The sequence below is a fragment of the Apus apus genome, chromosome 16, assembly GCF_020740795.1.
Source record: "Apus apus isolate bApuApu2 chromosome 16, bApuApu2.pri.cur, whole genome shotgun sequence".
Classification (NCBI taxonomy): domain Eukaryota; kingdom Metazoa; phylum Chordata; class Aves; order Apodiformes; family Apodidae; genus Apus; species Apus apus.
Genome location: NC_067297.1, coordinates 3,613,538 through 3,634,321, shown reverse-complemented (window position 1 = coordinate 3,634,321; position 20,784 = coordinate 3,613,538). Strand labels below are relative to the sequence as shown.

Sequence of the window (20,784 nt, the reverse complement as noted above, 5' to 3'; positions counted from 1 at the left end):
TGGGCCCTTGGAAACCCCAGCCCCTCACACCTCCCTGCGTCCAGCCCCCATTTTACACCAGCTTTTCCCCCTCACACCTCCCCATATCCAGCCCCCATTTTACACCAACATTTCCCCCTCACACCTCCCTGTATCCAGCCCCCATTTTACACCAACATTTCCCCCTCACACCTCCCGTATCCAGCCCCCATTTTACACCAACATTTCCCCCTCACACCCCCCATATGCAGCCCCCATTTTACACCAACATTTCCCCCTCACCTCCCCGCGTCCAGCCCCCATTTAACACTAACTCTTCCCCCTCACACCCCCTGTATCCAGCCCCCATTTCACACCAACATTTCCCCTCACACCCCCCGTATCCAGCCCCCATTTTACGCCGACATTTCCCCCTCACACCTCCCCATATCCAGCCCCCATTTTACACCAACATTTCCCCCTCACCTCCCCGTGTCCAGCCTCCATTTTACACCAACATTTCCCCCCTCACACCCCCCATATCCAGCCCCCATTTTACACCAACATTTCCCCCTCACACCCCCCATATCCAGCCCCCATTTCACACCAGCTTTTCCCGCCTCAGCCAGCCTGTCCCCCCCCTGCCCCACACACCACCACGGCCGCCCTCACCTCCTTCTCTTCTTGCGGCCCGATTTCTTCTTCTTCTTCTTCTTCCCCCGGGCCGGCGGGGGTGCGGGCGCCTCGTCACACGAGGGGCTGAGGAGGGCAGGAAAAAAAAAAACAACAAACAAAAATTAATGGAAACAGTAAAACGAAAGGCACTACCTGGATAAGATGGCACCGGACTGCTCTCCCCTCTCCGCCACCATCCTCACTCCAGGGACATCCAGGTCAGAGAGATTTGTCTTCACAGCGGACCTGAGGTGCAGGCGAGCACCTAATTACCCTCTAACGAATAATTTGGTCACAGTTTAAGAAGTGTCTCCTCCGTGGGTTTAATGGAGATATAACCAGACAGCTACTATATGCTGTGGTGATACTTGCTGCTTATTTAAAACGTGTTTGCCGAGGTTAATGACTCCGTAACAGATTTATAGGTTTTGTTGTTCTGTGTAAATATGCTTTAAATAATTAATTGGCATTTAATTTGCATACAATAATTATTGCAACCAGCTGTATCTATCTGTAATGAAAGACTTGACATACGTTAAATAGCAATTGATTAGAAATATATATATATATTTATTGAGATGCTGTGGTAATTTAATGAGATATGCATCTCTAACACAGTTGTTAAACCTTGAAAAAGCCTCCTGTAAATGAATTTCTTTTTTTCAACACACAAAGTACTGAATTGTGTTATTTTTCAATGAAAAGCAAATACCATGGTTAAATTAATTCAGAGCACCGGGCTAAAAAGGTAACAGATACTCTGTGACTACTCATTAACCAAAGCAAACACTCATTAAGATAGCGACAGCCTATGGATCCCCAGGTTAAGCCCCAAATCAGCCTGTGGAACCCTTAATTATTCCTCAGGTCTGTCTGTGGATCCCCAAATGGATCCCTGGATGAGGTTTATGAGGGGCACAGCCAGCTTCCCAAGGCCTCTGCAAAATCACTGTTGGAAATGAGGATACTGGGCTTGTGCCTCAGTTTCCCCACTTGTAGCCCTGGCTGGTGGGAGAAGCTGCTAGCAGGGAACATGCAACAGCAGCCCTGTGTTTGGAAAACTCTGTGGGATCCTCACTGCAGAAACCTGCTGAAAACTGAGCATTTTCTGCAGAAAGAACTAACGTGATTGTTATTTAGTGTCCTGATGCAGAGCAAATGCCACAGCACAGTGAGCTGTCAGAGATGGTGACACGGGGACGTGGTGGGGGTCTCAGGCTCCACAACCCCCTTACAGTTGCTCACAGGGGCTTGAATTGCTACCAAAGTTACACTCTGGTAAAAAGCCAATCGCTTAGTGCTTTTAATACATCTGCCCAAAGACACTCTTAGGGTCTGACCCAGAGCAGAGACCCAAGCACCCCTCTCAGCCCCCCAGGGTTTAGGGTGCTCAACACCAGCTCCCACCTGCTTTCTGGGCACAGCCAGGGGAGAGCAGGGAGGCACCTCTGCCTGTGCCAAGCGTGCAGTTTCCATAGAGCCCTTCTCCCTTTCACCAGATAAAGCCTTTTGTCTTTCATCTGGAAGCTTTCTCCCCGAGTTGATCTGATTTTAATTGTTTCGCCATGATTGTAATCAAAGGCTAATTAAAAATACACTTTAGATTAGTGTTCCGGTTAGCCTGAAGTCTGAATATATGAAATGTGCTTTCTTGCTCTTTCTTTCCAGCATCTTTAACCAAATGGAGAGGCTTTAATTTCAGAGACAGTTTAGCAGGCAGGGTTCAGAGATCCTAGCTGCTTCATTTAGAGTGTTTGATTCATTTCTCCACTCTCAAGTTGCCAGGGGGCAATGATAAACTGATAATGAAGCTGTCTCCACATGAAGCCAATGCTGCTAGTCTGACCTAGGTGTGAGGAGAGGGGAATTGCTGAGAGTGATGCCCAGCCAGGGGTACCCCATGGACCTGGTAGCACACAGGAACGCTGGCAGGGTGACAGCTTTCCAGCCAGGATTACTGGCAAGGGGGTTGTAAGAGCAAAATGTGGGGTGGGAGCCAACTACAGGTGCAACCACGCACAGGATTCCACGTGTAAGTTTGCTGTGCCTTCACGTGGTCATTCAATCCATCCCCAGCTCTCACAGGCCCTGAGAAGGGCTGGGTAAACAGTCCCTCTGGCACCTCCCTGCTTTCGGGGTGACCCACTCACAGCCCTGGCTCCTACCTGTGGTGAGCATGGTCTCTTCTCTCCTTCCCCTTGGCACAGCCGTTGGCGGTGGAAGCCTCCTTGAGCGCTCGGCCGCTCGGCTTTTCAGGATGTCTGTCCTCTGCAGGGTATGGCAGGCAGCTGAGTGTCCCACTGCAGGAGCAAGGGGAGAGAGAGAGCAATAAGGAGCTGCCCCTACTGCTGGGCTCCTTGGCTGAAGGCTTTCCATGGGGAATCCCCTTTCCTTTCCACAGGTAGGACTGGTGCTGCTGTGAAGGGCAGCTGTATGTTGCTCTCCGGCCTCCTGAGGCCACAGTGCCCAGCTCTGCAGTGGGAGCTGCTCCTGCAAGGCTCCAGAAAGCTCCCATTTCCAAGGCAAGCCGTGCCCCAGCCTCAGCTTTCAGGCAGAGGTGCCACAAGCATGGTGCAGCCAAGAAGCAGCCAGATGGCCCCATACAGCGGGGACAGCACAGGGTCCAGGTCCAATGCCTCAGCAAGGAGCAATGGTAGCTGATCAGACCAGCACTGCTGGACACCTTTGTCTATGTTGTGGGCTTTAGCTCAGCAGGTCTGCAGAAACAGCATTGGTCTGGCACTCTGGTAGAAAATAAAAAAAGCTTTTGCATTTCAAATGCTGCTCTCCAAATCTGCCCTTGTACGGCCAATGCCTTGCTGTGCATCCTCATCCTATCCCCCCTACCAGCACTCAGGGAGAAGCAAAGCCTCAGCAGCCATAGGACATCCCTCCTCCTCACTCCTACAAATAGGGGGCTGAGCCAGTAAACACACCTGGTCCTGCTGAAAGCCCAAACTGGACAACCTGGGAGAGTCCAGCATAGCTAAGGGGAACCACCTGGGCCAGGCAGGTACCTGCAAGAGCTCTGGGGAGACTGTGAAATTTGGTGAGGAAAAAAGCCAGGATGGGGCAAGCCTGAGGTGAGAGGTCTCCAAGAAACACTGGGGTTTGGACATGGGAAGCTCAAATGGAAAAAAATAAGCCAAATGGAGAAAAGAAACCCAGATCAGACACTTGGGAGGAAAGTGAATAGGTTTCCAGGCTCTTTATTTCAAAGAACAGAAAAAATAATGGAAAGCTATAAACCATACCCAGCAGGGGGGCCAAGAACACTATGTTTTTGGTGTCATCCAGAGTATTATTAAAATAAATAAAGCAAGCATTGGCATGTCCAAGCCTGTCCTGGCTGCAGAGACTGTCACAGCCATCACACATGGATAGGAATGAGGGGCCAGGTGCATGCTATACATCTGGGGGGTTAAACAGGGCTGGGGGTGGTTTAAAAAAACAATGTGACACTAAAATGGCACCTTAGCCCCAGTTAGGCATGGCCAGAGACTTGCATGCCCCAGGGAACATCCTGCTGCCTGCCCCAGCCATAAGCAACACTTTTCCAGGCTGGAGTTGGCACAGAAGTACCTGTAGAAGAAGGCTCACCTCTCTTTTTCTACCTGTGTTTTCTCACTCAACAAAATATCACTTTCTCTAATAGTTGACTCCTTCTTGGAGCCCATTTTGTAATGCCTGGACATTTAAGGATGTGCTTCAGCCAAATAAAAGCAACAGAGGTCAGTGGGGAGAAGCTGGGTGAAATATTTCTGACCCAGGACATGCAGGAGGCTGATGGTCCCTCTGGCTTTAAAAATCTGTTATTCTGCTTGTATTAAAATCTCCCAGCCACTTCCCAACATCTATGTTACTTTTAATCATCCAGGAAGCTACATGGTTAATTGCTTTCTTTGTTCAAACTAATTAGCTTGTGGCCTTTCCTGAGCCCCTTTTCAGAACAGTCTTCTGAGGCTCAATCATTAGGATCCATTAAAAATGTCCCCACATTAATGACCTGTGCAAAGACTGGGCTGGATCAGCTCCAAGAGTTGAGGTGGGAAGGATCCTTCTGGGGCTGACAGCACCAGAAGGGACCTGGGCACAGTGGGTGGTGTCCCTCTCACTCCAGCCCCTGCTTCCACTAATGGGATTTTCAGGTCCTGGGGTTAAATCCTATTGGCCTTGAGGCAACCAAGGACTCCTGTCCTGCAACGCACTGGGAACCATGTCTTCTGGGCTTGGAAGTAATTATTGATGGAAATAATTATTCTCCAATTCCATCAAAGGCTGGCTTTGATTCAACTAAATGTTCTCCTCTGATGAATGCTGAGAGTCACTAAGGTTCTAAACTGGCTGGTAATCTCCTTTTGTTAAGCTCCATAGACGTTGATTGGATATATATATATATAAAACCTACATGTATTTTTTTGTTGTTGTTGTCTTTCATGTCTTTCTGAACTGATAAAAATGTGCTTACAGTTTTTACTGTGGCCTCAAAGGAGAGGATTATCACACCTTGCCCTGCCTGCAGCAGAAAGGAGGAAGCCTCTCTGGGTGTTTTGCTGGGGCAGGGCAGTGAGGACACGGCTGGAAGTGCCGGGGCTCGCTCAGCACAGGGGATGTGCTGCCCACAGAGATGTGTGCTGGAACAGGCAGGAGGAAGAGGGGGCAGGAAGGATGCCCAAGGTTTGATCTGCTGAAGGGCAACACTGCTTCAGGCTCAGAGTCAGGACCACAGCTCGTCTGCCAATGTATGGGCCGTGTGTTTATTCCTAAGGATGCACTCCTGGCCTCAGGCAGCCAGGCCAGGACAAGGAAGCTGCCCAGCTGCTTTGCCCGCCCTGCAAGTTTCTCCATTTCTATTAGATGATTGCTTGCACTCGATTTTCTTTCTTCTATGCAAAAATCCATCAGGCCTGCCCAAAAGCAGTGTCCCTGCTCCTGACAGGGAGCCCCCAAGCAGGACAGCACCTGCCGGGCTGGTGCAGCAGCTCAGAGCACAGCACACCCCATGGACAGCTCGCCTTGTCCCTTCCCTTCGCAGTGTTCTTCAGTGCAGGAGGGGATTTTTGGGCTCATGGCAACTTTCACCAGCTTTTCAGCTGCTGGGAGGGAAGCAGCAGGCACACAGAGCTCTTGCCTTTCCCACCAGCCCAAACCTATCACCGCTTCTCTGCAGAGGCCACTTCTCCACAGAGGCCAATGCAAGACCAGCAGGGTCCCACAGAGTGCTTGCAAGACCTGGGGGATGTGCTGGGCCAGCAAAGACCCCTTGAAGGAAGTGGTTAAAGATGTGCTTTGGCCTCCAAAGCCAGGGGTGAGCCCCACGGGTGAGTCCTGGAGGCTTGAACCAGTCCAGCCATGGGGAAATATCCCCTCCCCTCTTAGTCCCCACAGGACTGCACTGCCCTTCCTGGGCAGATCCTGGCGTCCTTCACAGAGGATGGGCAAAGGCACAGGGTATTTGCTGCCTCCGGGAGCAGAGCTAACACACAAACCGTCCCTGCTCCTCCATCCCGTGGCTGCTGTGCTCAGTGCCACGGCCAAGTGCCGTCTCATCAGGCCACGAAATGTGGCCCCTGGTGACACACAGCCTCACCAGGAGCCGAGCCCAGTGACACCCATCCCCCCCGGCCCCGTGGTGACAGGCAGGCAGTGGCTTGGTGAGCACTTGAAGCCCTTGCGTGCTGGCATCCCAGCGCTGCTGGGGCCGGGCAGCCGCCCTCCCCTGCCCGCAGGCTGCCATGGTCCAGCCCAGCTCCTCTGCCCTGGCCCCCCAGCAGCCTCCTGCCACAAAGCTTTCATCAATCATCCTTTTCCCCCGTGGTAACTCAACTCCTAATCTCAAGAGGAGCAAAAAGCAGGAAAATTGCTATCCTAGTGCTCTTGCAGCTGCTGGAGCCTGTCACCAGGCCATCTCGCCTCCTGCAGGGGATTGTCCCTCACCTCCACAGGTCCAGCAGTCCCAGCCCTCGGTGGTCTTGCCACAGCCCCTCTGCCCTGGTCAGCTGCCTTGCACCAGCAGCACGAGCACACAGGAGCTGGATCATGCTACCCAAGCCTTTTCATTTTTTTTATCGTGTCTTTTCCTTCGCGCAGGCAGCTGGGTTGGGTGCTGGCTGCACAGCCCGGGCAGGAGTGTGGTGTGGAGGGCACCTGGCTGCACACATGGGCAAGTAGGAGACCCTGAGCACTGGCAACACCTGGCAGACCTGCACCAACAGCATTTCGAAGGACAGAGTATTTGGGAAAGTCAATATGGAAACTTTACTACCTTGCCCTTTCCAGCCCTGGCTGGGTCCATGTTCCCATCGTCTCTATTGTCCCTGGTGGAAAGTTAGGAGCAGCTTTAGCCAGCTGGAGCCCCCAAACTGAAAAAGGTTAAAACATTGTTTAATTGTTTAAAGTGATTGTTTCACTTGCATTAAACCAAGGATAGATGCACTGCCTGGGGACTGGGAACACCAGCCCATGGAAGGAGCCAGGTGCCCTCAGCAGGTCCATGGCTCCCAGGTGAAGCAGGAGAAACTCCTGCACCCGCAGCCACTCGCACCAAGTAACATGCAATAAGTCCATGGACCCATGACTGAATACCTCACCTTTCCTGTCCTACCCTCACCTGGAGCTCTTGGTGGTACAGGAGAGGGCAGGAGGCAGGTTGGGGTCCCCACTGTCCGGCACCTCCAATGTGCCTCTGCCCCGGTCTCTTGGCCCAGGAGAGGTTGGGCTGAGCTGCTCGCAGCGTTTCTAAAATCCACCACTTTTGGCTGAGAAGCCTTTCGGTGCTGGCAAAATGTCCTTTTTATGTTCTCTTTTGCTCCCTGGCTTTGCTCATCTGATTGTAAAAGAAAATGGTCGAACTGTTCCTTTGTCCCGGGTGACGGAGGGCACAGAAAAGAAGGTTTTAAAGACATTTCCAAGCAAAAACTCCAGCAGATGTGTTTACATAAAGCTCTTTGAAACACGCACTAAAAATACCTCTTCAGAATTAGGAGATGGGGAAAATTGTAAGTGCTTCCCACAAACACACACACACAAAGACCCCAAGGCAGGTTCTTTCCTCACCTCATTCAAACCATTATTATTAGTGCAGCAGGAGCCCTGCAGTTTGTTATTGAAAATTATAATAGCAAATCACTGAGATATTTTCCCTGATTACACAGACTCCAAGCCAGTTCAATTTTAATCTTCTCCTTGCTATTTTTTTTTCTGTGCATCAGCAGAGGCACCAGCTGCAGAAAAGCACATGGTTTTCTTGAGGCAGTTTAAACACAGGAGAGAAATACAATTCTATAAAATACATTTTTCATCCAGTTTTTTTTTGCCAGCTGTGACTCACCTCCCCCTCCTGGTCCTCGCAGGAACCCTGCTCCCTGCTGCCAGCCTGGATGCAGCAGCAGCTCTTTTTGCCTTTTGGGCTCCAGAAGCATTTAACGACCACTCTTAGCATATCCTAGGCCAAAAAAGCAGCTTGGCTCTTTATTTTTCAGCCGTTAATTTGCTATGCATGGTTGAATCAGAACAGAGGAGCTTCCCTGCTGGAAGAGGCCCCGGTAGTGAGGCAGGGTCAGTGCCAGATGCTCTGGGGGAAGCTGTGTGGTCACAGCCCACGGGGACAGCTCAGTCCCGGACACCAGCTGCCAGCAGCTCCCTAAAACTCCACAGGGGACAGCGATGCTCCCACGGACCATCTTTCTCAGGTAGGGTCAGGCATGATGGTGAGCACAGACCCTCCCTGCTCCTCACGGCTAGGTCTCCTTCTCCCTAGGGACACTTCCCATCCCTCTTCCCACCAGAGCACCTGGCCACCTTGCAGGCTTCTGCATCACTTTCCCTCGCTGCCAGCAATCCAGGATGGCTCTGCCTGCTGCCTGCCTGCCAGCGACAGCAGAGATCAGCCCCAGGAACACGACAGGGGCTGTACCATTTCTAAAGGAAACCTGGAGCACTGCCCTGCCTCCCACGCGGCCGGAGGTCCCTGCAGTGCTTTGTGCCCACCAGCACCTGCACACTGCCAGGCCAGGCTTGCTCTCAGGGGGACAATCTTGTGCCTTTCCTATCCTCAAATCCTGCTCCTTAGACAAATACCCTGCAGGCTCCCAAGAAGCCAGATTTCTCCTCAATCAGGGAAAAGGAAAGGAGGAGCTTTGCCTCTCCCTGGTGACCACAAGTGCAGCTGAAAGCGCCAGCAGGGCTGTGCTGCACCATGGCACAGCAATCCTGCACATCCCGGATCCGTATTTTGGGCTCCTGAGTGACCCTGGCATAGCATGAACTGGTCTTGGGAGGGACTGGGGGGATACAGATCCCTGCTGAGTTACTACAAGCAGCTCTCATAGAGCTTGTGATTGAGAGAAACCTGGATCTGAGTTCAAATTTCTCATTAAATGTTCTTCTACAAGCAGCATAAAGCAAACCCATGACAATCAAACCCAGGACCGTGGGCTGGGAGGGAGCCCAGCAACTGTGGTTGGACACTTCCCAACACAACACTGTGAGCTGGAAGCTGAGGAGCACCAGGAGATGGTGCTTAACCTTCCAGGAGGGTTTTAACAAAAAAGTGAACTGAAGGATGTCTCAGAAAGCTTGTTAAATTTTAATCAAATAGGGGATTGTAAGCACACAGTTACCACAAGCTCCTGGGAGTGCTGAGAGATCACTTTAAAAATGAATAAGTAACAAGATACATTGGAGACAGCAAGGAGAAGACAGCTGGAGAAGATCCACTTGGAGCAGGAATGCTCCATTTTCTGCTCACATAAAGCTTTTTCCACCTCTCCCTTAATTTGCTTTTTTTAATTGCTGCAGGAAGAAGAGGTGGAAACACACTGGAGGTCCCAACACTCAGCTAACTCCTAAAGAAACAACCTGTTCACCCAGCTGGTACAGAGCTGACCTGGGAATGACTCCAGTTGAGAGTTTCTGGGAGGGAAGACAGATCCTTTCCTCCTGCTGCACTCCAAGGAGGGAGAGGTTGATGTGGCCATGACAACCCTGCCACACAGGTGGCACTCAGGTGCTCAGCACATCCAGGGCTGTTTGGGAGTCAGAGCCAGAAAGAAACATCCCTCTTCACTCCCAGGTCTTGTCCTCAACCATCCACGCCACCCTACATCCCTGAATGTTGTTTTAAATCATCCCCCCCAAAAAAAAACCCAGGGTATTTATTGGGTTGCTCCTCCTTAAGAGGAAGGTTTGGAGGATACAGGCATAACTCTGGGCTCCTGGGCCCTGTTGCAGAACCTGCCAAGAAAAGCTGGCTGGAATAATTTCACTTTTAGGCACATCCATCTTTAATTGGGTGTAATAATAATTTTACTGCTTGCTGGGATTTGTGAGGCTGAACTAATATTTGTAAAATGCTTTGTGATCCTCAGCTGAAAGGCAATCCAGAACGACAAAGCCCCGGTGTCATTCATGTTTGGATAATCCAGAATTATTTATAAACAAAATCAAGATTATGCAAATATATTCATTAGTTCTCATAATACCTCCAGGAAAAGAGAGGAAATAGTCTTGTTAACAATGATACATTGTGTAAGTGTGTCTTAGCACACACAGGCTGACACGCTGTTGGTGCTGGGGCACATTCACCTGGGACCTGTCCCAGGAGCTCAGAGAACAAGGACTCAGGCTTTGCAAAGTGACCACCTCCATTTTGGGGTATCCCAATGCCCCATGGCAAGGGTCAGTGCCCAGGGCAGACCCCTGTGCCCCCCCCTCCCTCCCCAAGTCCTCACTGGCTGCTCTTCAGCTGAAACACAGAGACATCCCCAGCATCCCCTCCACACCCATCAGGGACAGAAAACCATCACCTTATTCTAGCCCAAAACAGCCTTTCCTACCAAAAGGAGGATTTTTACAGTACACACACGGCCAGGAGACTGTGGAGGTGGGATTTGGATGCAGCCCCCTCGCTCAGGACCTGCCGTTTTTTGCACAGCCCCTCTCCCCAACACAAGCTCACACTTGGCTTTCTGCAGAGCAACACCACGGTCTGCTCGGGGTGTGCTGGGGAAGGGGAGATGAAGGTGTGTTGAAAATACCTCCTGGTCTAATTAATGCCACATGCCTTTCACTCTATAGGTCGTGTGGATTGTTAATTATTTTTATAAAGAAAATAATTAGTCCCAATCAAGGCAGAACCTCTCCAGAATTACAGCTCATTAACTGCTCTCACATTTTCTGTTCTATAAAAAGTCGTGTGGTGCTGATGAAAATTACAGACCCTTGGAATCAGCATTAAATACAAATTCAGACAGTGTTACCATCCCATTACCATCAACTGCATCGACTTGGCTTCGGTAATTGCAGCTGGAGATGAAGTGCAGGGATTTCTGCTCTACACAACCTCTGAAAACAAGCACTCTGGCCATTAGTTTGCTGGAAACGATGTGACACCAAACCCTGGCTTGGCTAAGTGTGTCCCCGAGGAGGTGACAACCACCAAGGAGAAAGGGGAAAGCAAGGCAGCTTTGCCAGGGGTGGGAGGATGAGGTTTGGTTCAGCTGCATTTGGTGGTGGGGCTGCTCCTGCACAGAGCAGGGGGAGCCACGCAGGTCTGGTGCTGGTCTAAATTGGAAAGCTGAGCCAGCTAATGATGTGGAAAACCTGTCCTATGGGCTGGGGTAGCAAAGCCACCAGTCTGAGGGATGGAAAGAGCTAGGGAATTCAGAAGTGACAAGGAGCGGCCTTTAAGCAGCGGGATTATCCTCCTGGGGTGTGGGGAATACAGGATGCTCTTGTCAGGGATGGAGGAGCATCCCCAAGCATCCCTGTCTGGACCATCCTGGCCCAGGCCCCGTGCTGGGGCCAGAGCTATCGAACCCTCAGAGGCCTCGCTCAAAGCCTAATTGAAAGAAATCACAGCACATTAAAGGGAGTTCAGGGCAAATCAATAGAGACGTGGTGGGGAGGGTGAGAGGGGGAGCGGGTTGGTGGTTGTGTCCTGGCTCTGGCTTTGCAGAGCACAGGCTGCAGCCCCGGGCTTCACCGCCTGCTTTTCCCCAGGGAAGAGCAAGGTGAGACCTGCCATCCTCTGCTCCCTGCAGGACAAACCCGGGGACAGGGCAGAGCGAGGGCCGGCAGAGGCAGCCCGCTGCAGGGAGGGGGCAGGGGAGCCACGGGTCCTCGGGATCCTGCTTTCCAGCTTCCATGAATCAGGAATGACCACGCCTTGGGTGGCAGTGGCAGCCAAAAGGGATGAGGATGGAGGACTGGGGCTGTGGGTGGAAAAAAAACCACTTCTGTGGAGCCTCCACGGTTGATAGGGTAGTAACTACTGACACAAGGCAGCAGAGAGAGTCAAACCTGCTGCTGGTCTTGGGTCTTTAGCTCTGTCCCTGCAGTTGCTGAGGTGCTCTGTGCTCATGGCAAAGGCAGGGCTGGGGGCACAGCCAGCGCATCCAAAGGCAGGGACATGCCTGGAGCACCCTCCAAAACATCCAGAAGACATTGTTCACCTGAGCTGGCTCCTGAGCCACACGTAGGAAGTGTCTGGGAGAGCACAAGGACCAGTCCAAATCTGTGCCAGTGACATCTCCAGACATCCAACAAAGTGGACAACAGAGTCCCTGCATCCAGGGATGCCTGGGGGAGATGCAGCCAGCGTGTTCCCTGTCCTTCAGAGCTCAACCCCACACAGGGACCCCTGGGGCAGCCAAGGACATGGGGCCAGAGGAGGTCACCAGGAGATCACAGCCATCCTCAATTCAGAGGCACAGAGCAAAGCTCCCTCTCCCCGGCACACGTTACCCACCCACCTTTCTGCTCCACTGGCCCTGCACCATTGTCCCTCATTAACTCAGCCAACGCGTGGCTGATGGGCAGACAAAGGCAGGGACAAGGCAGGCAGATAACCACGGAGCCCGTCCCATGCAGCAGGGAAGGGCAGGCAAAACATGAACAATCTGCTGCCTTTTTTTTTTACCCTATATATTCCCAACTTTGGAGTTTTTTGGCCAATAAAACCCCATCTCTCGGAAGGATCAGCACTGAGACCACTTGCCTTGCTTCTCCCTGCTGTAACACGTCTGGCTGTGCTGATTGACAGGGGGAACTGAAGAGGACAAAGGCTTTACAGGCAATAGGCTCCCTGAGTTAAACCACCAGCCTTGGGGAAATCAGCCCAAGGCCCCAAAAACTCTCCCCTGCTCAACATGCCAGGGAGGGCTGCTCTGCTGGCTGCAGGTGACGGAGCAGCAGAGACTAAGTTCTGATACATTTTCATGGTATTATACCCTGTGTTATGTACACCCTGCTTCGGCGGTCGGTTGGTTCTACAGCAGCTCCAGCTGATCCACAGATTAATGCAGCAGGTGGTCTCCAACTGTGAAATCTCTCTTAATGCAAAAAAAATATTTCCCTTGCTGGGCAATAGCTACTTCTTCATCCCTACAGTCATGTAGCTAAAATCACAGCCTCCTGCCCTGCTCTCCTGCCCAACACACACACTCCCAAACACACACAGGCACTGAGACCAATCCAGTACAACCAGCCCACTGTCAAAGTGCTGTCAGGTTCCACCAGGATAATGTGCTGCTGGAATTTGGTGTTACCAGCAGAGAAAACCTGTTTTCTCAAGGTGGCCCGTGGATCCCAGAGCATTTTCAGCCCTCTGTGTATGAGACGGGCATTTGACCCCAGCCCCAATATCCAGCATGAAGGTCTTTGCAGCCCACACCAGCACCAGTACATCACAGCCTCCCCTGTTCCAGGGAGAAGAGAGCAGGAGCCAAGACAAGAGACCAGAGAACCCTGCAGGCAGCAGGGCCCTGCTCATATTGCCTCAGACCCTTCTGCCTGCCCACTGAGGGACAAATGAGGAGGTGCCCTCCCCTGTGGCCCTGATTCCACCTCTACCCCCTCTCCCTCTCAAGCTGGGGCTTGGCAGCAGCAGTTTCTTCTTTCATTAATGACAAGACATAAATTAACCATAAAGTGTTAAGTGGGTCATCAGTGAAACAGTCAGCCCCAACCTCACTGCCTCAGCCACGGTCTGGGAGACCCAGCTCAGCCAGCCCAAAACACCAACAGAGTTTTTAATTGAGGGTTTTTCCCCCCCACTTCTATTTTCTTTTTAAGCCCTTCCTGCAGTCCCTGCTGCACTGGCAGGGAAAGTGCTCCCGCCGAGTGCGAAAAAACCTGCTATTTTTAAACTCCCCGTGTTTGTCAGCACTTGCAGCTCGAGTGGCTGATGAAGAAGCCAGTTTTGCAGCACCCGGTGTCCTGCAGAGGGCTGCGTGGCCTTTGCCAGGTGATGCTGGCACCAAGACACAGGCTCTGTGCCCAACCATCAGGTGGTGATCCAGCCCACGCATCCCCTGGCATGGGCCAAATCCGTCCTATGGCAAAGTTCTGCTACGGATGCTGTATCATTGGGATCCACAGCCCTGCCAGATTTGGGGCATCACAACCTCTGCACCTTTGCACGCACCCAGAAAAATCAGCAAGAGGGGCTGCAAAAGCAAATCAGCTTCTGGAGTTTGGTGTTTCTCTCTCCTTTTTGCTGGGAGTGCCAAAAGGCTCCCATCTGGGCATCAAAACCAGCCCCATTTTCCAGCTGGTGGCACCACTGGAGATCCAGGCCAGAGGAGGAGCTGGGAACAAGGTGTGGGTCTCCAGTGGGGCAAGGAATGACCATGGGGCACAGTAGACTCACACTCTCCTAACAGAAAAGAGCCACCAGGGGCTGGAGCTGGACCAAAGCCCCAGCTCCACCTGCAGCCAAAACCTGGGTGGGCTTTGCCAGTTGGGACTTGGCTTTGCCATGATGAGGAGGTTTCAGTGTCTGCAGGGAGAAAGGGAGGGGGACAAAAAATAGAGAAAAGGAAAGGGTGGTCATGCACGAAATGACTTCATTTCAGTAACATGGGGTTTGCATTTGATAAGTTAATTTTACAAAAAAAAAGAAAAATATATGGATAGAAAATTCCAGCTGCCAGACACAGAGATGCAGGAAGGGATGGGGCCAAGCAGAGAAGGGCTCAGCTCCAGCCGTGGCCCTCTGGGAGGAGATGTCCACTGTGCCCAAGGACCCCAGGAGACTGTGGAGATCCCCACACACCGCAGGAGTGGTGCCTGCAGAGCCCTTTTCTAGGGACAAGCTACAACTGGGCCAGCTGACCTGGACAGTGGAGACAGAATGGTGACAGTATGGGGACAAGAGGACACACTGGTGGGGAAATGTTCCTTAGCAACCCCTGGCATTAGGTTCATCACTGCTTGTTTATTATTTAGGGCCTCATAGGCCTAAATATTAATTAGTTAGACCTTGATGGAGGATGTGAATGTGTGTGTGGGGACACATGAGATGCTGGGGACTTTGACTTGACAGCAGGGCCAGGTTGTGCCCGTGTTCCTGCTGGTTAGCATGGGAATTGGAGCCACGGGCCAGATTTGAGCTCAGCAAAGCTCTCAAATGAACTATTACAGGTAAGAAATTACCCATCCTCAAAACCACAGCATTTTTCCCTGCCCTCCTGGTTTCCAGACTTTGTGGTGTTGGTTTGGGGTCAGCCCTCAGCCCCACAGCCACTTCTGGGAGCTTTTGGGTGAAGGTGACAAAACACCACCTGACTGCAGCAGGGACACAGAAGGGAGAAGTGGCACTTCTGGGGGTGCCCCAGTGGCTCTAAGAAAACCTGATCCATGAGCTTGGGGTTCCTGCAGGGGCTTCCAAGGGCTCTTTCCCTAAACCCTTAGGTGCTTTTACATCCTCCCACACCGGGGCACAGCACTCCTGTCCAAGGCACCATGGGGTGGCCAGCATTCACTGCATCCCACCCTGGCAGAAACCTCCATCCCCATCTCCCTGACATGCTGGCAGAGCCACTGCTCTGGGGACTGAGGTGTCCCCCACCAGCGAAGCCAGCAGGGACACGGTCCCCAGCACCAGTCTAGCAGCAAGGCAGATGGACAGGGCCGGGGGGAAGGAGGAGGAGGAGCAGGGGATGAAGGCTCCACGAGCAGCAGGGAAGGGGTCCTGCGGGCATCCCCAGCTCATCCCCTCACTTGGCTGCCCCCAGCCGCCCAGCAGCTCCTGAGCTGCCTAATTAGCTCTCCCCGTTATCCAGCTGGAGCCGGAGGGCAGGGGCGGGGGGGCAAACAAAAGCCTCCCTATTGACAGCTCCTCCCAGGACGGGGCTTTTCTTCTCCCCCTCTGCTTTTCTTTTCAAGCCCCTCTCCCTCCCCCGCTTGGGCCGGGGCCATGGGCTCATTAGTGCTGGGGCTGGGTGGGAGCAGGAGGGAGCAGATGGCAGCCGGGCTGCTGGCGCGGCCAGCCCTGCCGCCGCCTCTCCCTGCGGAGCAGATGCCCGACCAGAGAAGGGGGGGGAAAATTAAGGGGAGCCGGGGACACGGCAGGGCCCCCCCGTAGCACATCCCTATGCCCCAGCTTGCTAGGGACAAACGAGTGATCGGAGCCACTGAAATGCGGCTGGGAAGCCTGAAGCTGGGGTAGGAGGGAGCTGGTGCTCAGCTCATCAAGGGCTCTCCTCTGGAGGAAAAAAGTCACTGCAAAGCCCACGGGGGGACTGCAGCCGCCTTCTGCCCTCGCTGGGGGTATTGTGGCTCCCTGGTGTTTCAGTGCCATGGCTGCTTCTACCTGGTGACCCACTGCCACCCTTGTCCCAGCAGGTTTGCAGCAGCAGTGCCCAGACCTATCACTGAGATGACGGGTGGTGATGGCAAAGCAGGCAGTGAAACCACACTTAATCCTGCCTCAGAAACGCAACCCTCCCTCCCCCTCCAAGCACAGCGCATCCCGGGGGATTAAGGGTTAAAGCACAAATCCCCTGCCTGCCCTGATGTGACCCACTTAGACCATCTGGCAGGGAGGGATGCAGGAGCCTGCTTTCTCCTGGCTCAGGCCAGAGCTCACCCGGCATCACCGGCTGCCCCGGGAGCCAATACTGGCACCCACAGCCCCAGCAGTGCCCTGGCTTCCCACCTGGAAGTGGATTTCTGCTGAGTTTGGGGGTGCTGGGACAGGGCAGCCTGTGCTGCACTGCCGTGGCTGGCAATGTGGGAGCAGGGAAACCAAACACCCCCAAAAGCATCCTGCAAACTCCCAGACTGCCACCAGCTCCGGGTCCCAAGGGGACCCTGGGACATCTCCTGGCCTGGCTGTCCCTGACACCAGTGGGATCCCCAGCAGTGGAGGGGCTTGGGGTAAAGTGAGGGGTCCCTGACCCCATCCTTCCCACCTCACAAGCCCTTCAGACCACCCCACGATTTCAATGTGCTGGAGCACCCCCACAAGAGCAAAGGCAAGCACAGGGCAGCCCCAGCCCTGCCCAGTCTCCCCACAGCACCCAGTCCCTCATGCCAAACACAAAAGCCTGGCCAAGCCCCTCAGGCTCTGTACGGGGAAAGGTTAATTGGAACTTTTTCCCATCGCCTCGGTTCTTCCTTTTACGCTGCAAACTGGTCAATAATCCATTTACTTTGGTAGAGCCCTGCTCTGGGCACGGAGCTGCATCAGGGGGCTAGAGTACAAACCCCTCCTCCCCTCCCCCCAGCAGGACCGGGAGGGAAGGGATTAATGTATTCTTTTGTTCCAGGATGAACCCTGGGGTTAGCAGAGCTTTAACCCTCCAAACCTCCCAGGAAATTTAGATGGAAGAGGCTTTATCCCCGGGACCAGCAGCAAGGGATGGGGCACGGGGAAGAGTCAGCTGGAAGGGAGAGGGGGAAAAAAGAAAACAAGACACCTTCTGCCCCAGGAAGCCCACTGCTGCCCCGAAAGGATGCCAGGTTGAGCCCCTAACCATGCCCAGCGCATCCTGCGGGGATGGATTTGGGCTGTGCCCATTGCAGGGGCTCCTGGAAGGACCCCAGTGCCACAGGTGAGCCCCCCAATACCCCACAAGGGCAGAGACTCAGGCAGCAGAACTGCTTGGGAGAGGGGCAGCCCGTGGAAACCCTGGCATCGCCGCCGCCGCTGCGGGAAGTGCGGGGCTGGATCCAGGGCAGAGAGCTCTGGTGTTTGCAGAGGAGCAGCTGTCAAGTGAGGGAGAAAGCAGGAATCCAGATGGTCGTCTTAATTTTTCATTTGGCTAACGAGTCTCCCCGCCTCCTCTCTGGCGTGCCCCGCTCACCGGCACCGCAGTCGTTTGCTCATAGATGAGCCGGGAGCACCGGCAGGGAAGGTCCGAGCAGCGGCGCGAGGCAAGGAAACCTTCAGGAAAAAACAAACCCCGAGCGGAGCCGGCCCCGCAGGGAGGGCTGGAGAGGAGCTGCCGCAAACCCCGGGGCTGATCTCCTGGCGGATGGGGAGCAGGAGCTCGGCTCTGGCTCTTGCTGGGCTGCAAACCTGGTGCCGGGTCGGGGTGCTGGGGACATTGCTGCGCACCCCGACAGGGACCCCGCAAGGCCCCAGAGATGCGAGATCTGGTGTCTCATGAGCACGATCCTGACAAGACAACAGCCTCAGGCTCCCGGCAGATCGCTGCAAGCCGAGCTGGCAGCCCTGGGAGAGAACCACAGGCTGCAGCTCTCCTGCTCCCCAGCCTGCAGCGTCGCCCCTCACCCCCAGGGCAGCAAAGCCCCCTCCCCATGGCACGGAGGCAGGAATGAGCACAAAACCCCCGCAGACCCCAGGGAGAGCCCCTCCAGGGCTGACCCCGCTCGACACTGGCAGCGAGGGCAGGGTGCAGATGGCTGCACCGCAGGGTGCATCCCGCGCCCGGCGGCACAAGCTGCAAGGAGACAAAAGGAGCCCAGGCTGCCCCGACACGGGGACCCTGCGGTTTCCTGGGGGGCTGCGGGGAGCACGTCCCGGCTCGGCCTTCCCATTGTGCAGGATCTGCCCGTGCCAGGACGCAAAATACAGCCAAGCCAGGCTGGCGGGTCCATTCTGCTGAGCGCTCCCAACCCCTGCACGGGCAGTTCCCCTCTTCCCAGGGCAGGCATTGCCAGTGAAACAGAAAGGCACGCGCCTTGATTAACTTTTTAGCGGAGCTGCAGACTCTCCCAGCTCTGCTCCCCAGCCCAGCCGGGCTGTCCGTGCCAATCCCAATTGCTGCGCAGAGCCACGCGTGGCTGCCGGTGCTCGGGCTCACTGTGTTTCCCGGATGCCCTAATTTGTTGCCGTCTCGCATCTCTGACTGCAAGATACTTAACAGCACGGCTCGCTCAGGCAGGAGAGAGCGAGTGTGTGTGTGAGCCAGCACCCAGCCCGCACTTTTGGGTACTGACTGTAGCCCGGCGCAGGGGAGGAGAAAGCCATGGTGGCTCCTCTCCCCGACAAAGGCTGAAGCCTTGCAAATGCTGCCCATGGAAGGGTGATTTGCCCTTCTTCTTTGGAAGCCTCAGCTGTGCCTTTCCCAATTTCCTACCCGGATTAATGGCAGTCAGGGAGGTTGGAGGCATTAACGCTGGGACAGATGGGCCACGGGGGCAGAAGTGACCCCCCCCCCCAGCCGCACGAGCAGCGGGACCACCGGCACAGAAAGCATCTGAAGCAGCTCGATCCCCGTGAGCTCCCTGCACAGGCTGAGCCCCCGACACCCAGCCCTGCAGACCAAGCCCCTCTCTTCTACCCCCCATCATCTTCATGAAACTTCGGGTTGTTCCCCACACCGGTGGGGAGCAGCCAGTTGTGGAAATACAGAGCAAAGAGAGAGGAGAACCCGAAAAATCCTCCTTTCCTCAGAAAAACAGGGCAATGAGGGGAATTTTGACCAACATAGAGATAAAACCAGTCTAAATCAGAGAGCACAATTGTTGAGATGAAGCCACACAGATTCTTGCCCACGCAATAGCCCAGCCGAGCAGCTTGGCGGGCACGAGAAGCCCCCTTGCCTCGTTTCACGGGTTTTAAGCACTAGCAAACACGGGGGGCAGGAGGAACAGGGCAGGCAGGCACCAGACCCACAGCACTGAGACCTGAGGGACCCCAGCCCCACAGCTGCCCCGCTCCAGGGCTGTGTGCTGTAGGCTCCAGGCTGCACATCCCTGGGATGCATCAACATCCCCCCTGTGCCAGGGTCCAGCTAGAAAGGGGGGGCTGCTGCCCTGCCAGGGCATCACCTTCCCAAGGGTCCTTGGTGAAGTGATGCAGAGACAAGACAACCAGCAGGACACACACCCTGGGAGGCAGCATGCTAGGCAGGGATGGAGATGACCACCCTTTCTGGCTGATGACCCCCACCACTCCCCACTCCCCATAGCCCAGCTACAGCTTTCCAGACCCCCACTCCAGGTCAACTCCTGGGCTCCAAGCATCACCAAGACAAAGTTTCCTGAGCATTGCTCCCCTCCGGAGCACAGCACCTACCTGGGGAGGGGACCCAGCCAGGCAATATCCCCCCACCCCAGGCAGGGAGGGGGGGAACCCCCTGTCCTCCAGCCCCTATCTGGGACTGGGGAGAGGAGACAGTCGAGACCCTTCTGATGGGTGGCTACTAATTGGGGATGGGGAGGAGGCTTGAGGCGGTGTAACCCCCAGCCAGAGGCGGGATGGGGGTCTCCCTCAGCCCCCCCATACGCCGGCAGCCCTTACCTGGGCAGTGGCTTGCGGGCTGTGATGCTGGCCACGATGATGCTCTCGGGTCGCGGCGTGGCCACGGCTTTGAATGTACCTCGCCAGAACTTCTCGAAGAGCTGCTTCTCGCCCTGCTGGACGCTGGCCATGGCCCCCCCCCCCAGCCCCCCGCCGTGCCCAGCGCTACATCCCCCGCCCAGCCCCGGGAGCCCGGCCCGGCGCTGCCCCGGCTTGCGGGGAGCTGTGAGGCCGCGGCCGCCCCCGCATCCCGTTTTGTGCCGGCGAGGCGGGAAGAGGGGCCGGGCCCGGCCACGTCCCCTCCCCGGCACCGCCTTCCCCGGCTGCAGCGCCCGGAGCCGCGGGGAGCCCGGAGCGGGGCCGCCCCCGCCGGCTGGGACAGCGGCTCCGGAGGGGACCCGGCTGCTCCTTAGGTTGGATTCACCCTTTCCCTTTGCCGAAAGCACGGGCAGCCTCGCTGGCCACCCCGGAGCAGGTGGCTCCCTGGGGGGCTCGGCTGGCTTTGGGTGCTCTGGGGGGCTCGGGTGGCTCCCTCCCCACAAGCAGATTTACCGCCCTCGCTCACAGCTCCGTCTCCACCCCCCAGTGTCTTTGCAGTCCCCAGGAGCCTCCTTGCTCCATCTCCATCACTACCTTCCCCAGGGAAAGAGCTGCTC

General features: G+C 54.8%; 1 protein-coding gene across 3 annotated transcripts in view; it reads right to left on the bottom strand.

The window, feature by feature from the left end:
- Positions 1-20,263, bottom strand: part of SRRM4 (serine/arginine repetitive matrix 4) — a 38,473-nt gene extending 18,210 nt beyond the window's left edge. For all 3 annotated transcript variants that reach the window (XM_051634102.1, XM_051634104.1, XM_051634103.1), the window contains exons 1-3: positions 20,129-20,263; positions 2,799-2,933; positions 631-717 (exon numbers count right to left, since the gene is read on the bottom strand). In XM_051634102.1, the coding sequence (XP_051490062.1) occupies positions 631-717; positions 2,799-2,933; positions 20,129-20,259 (353 nt within the window). In that variant the 5' untranslated portion in view covers positions 20,260-20,263. The remainder of the gene's footprint in view (positions 1-630; positions 718-2,798; positions 2,934-20,128) is intronic.
- Between the last annotated feature and the right edge of the window lie 521 nt (positions 20,264-20,784).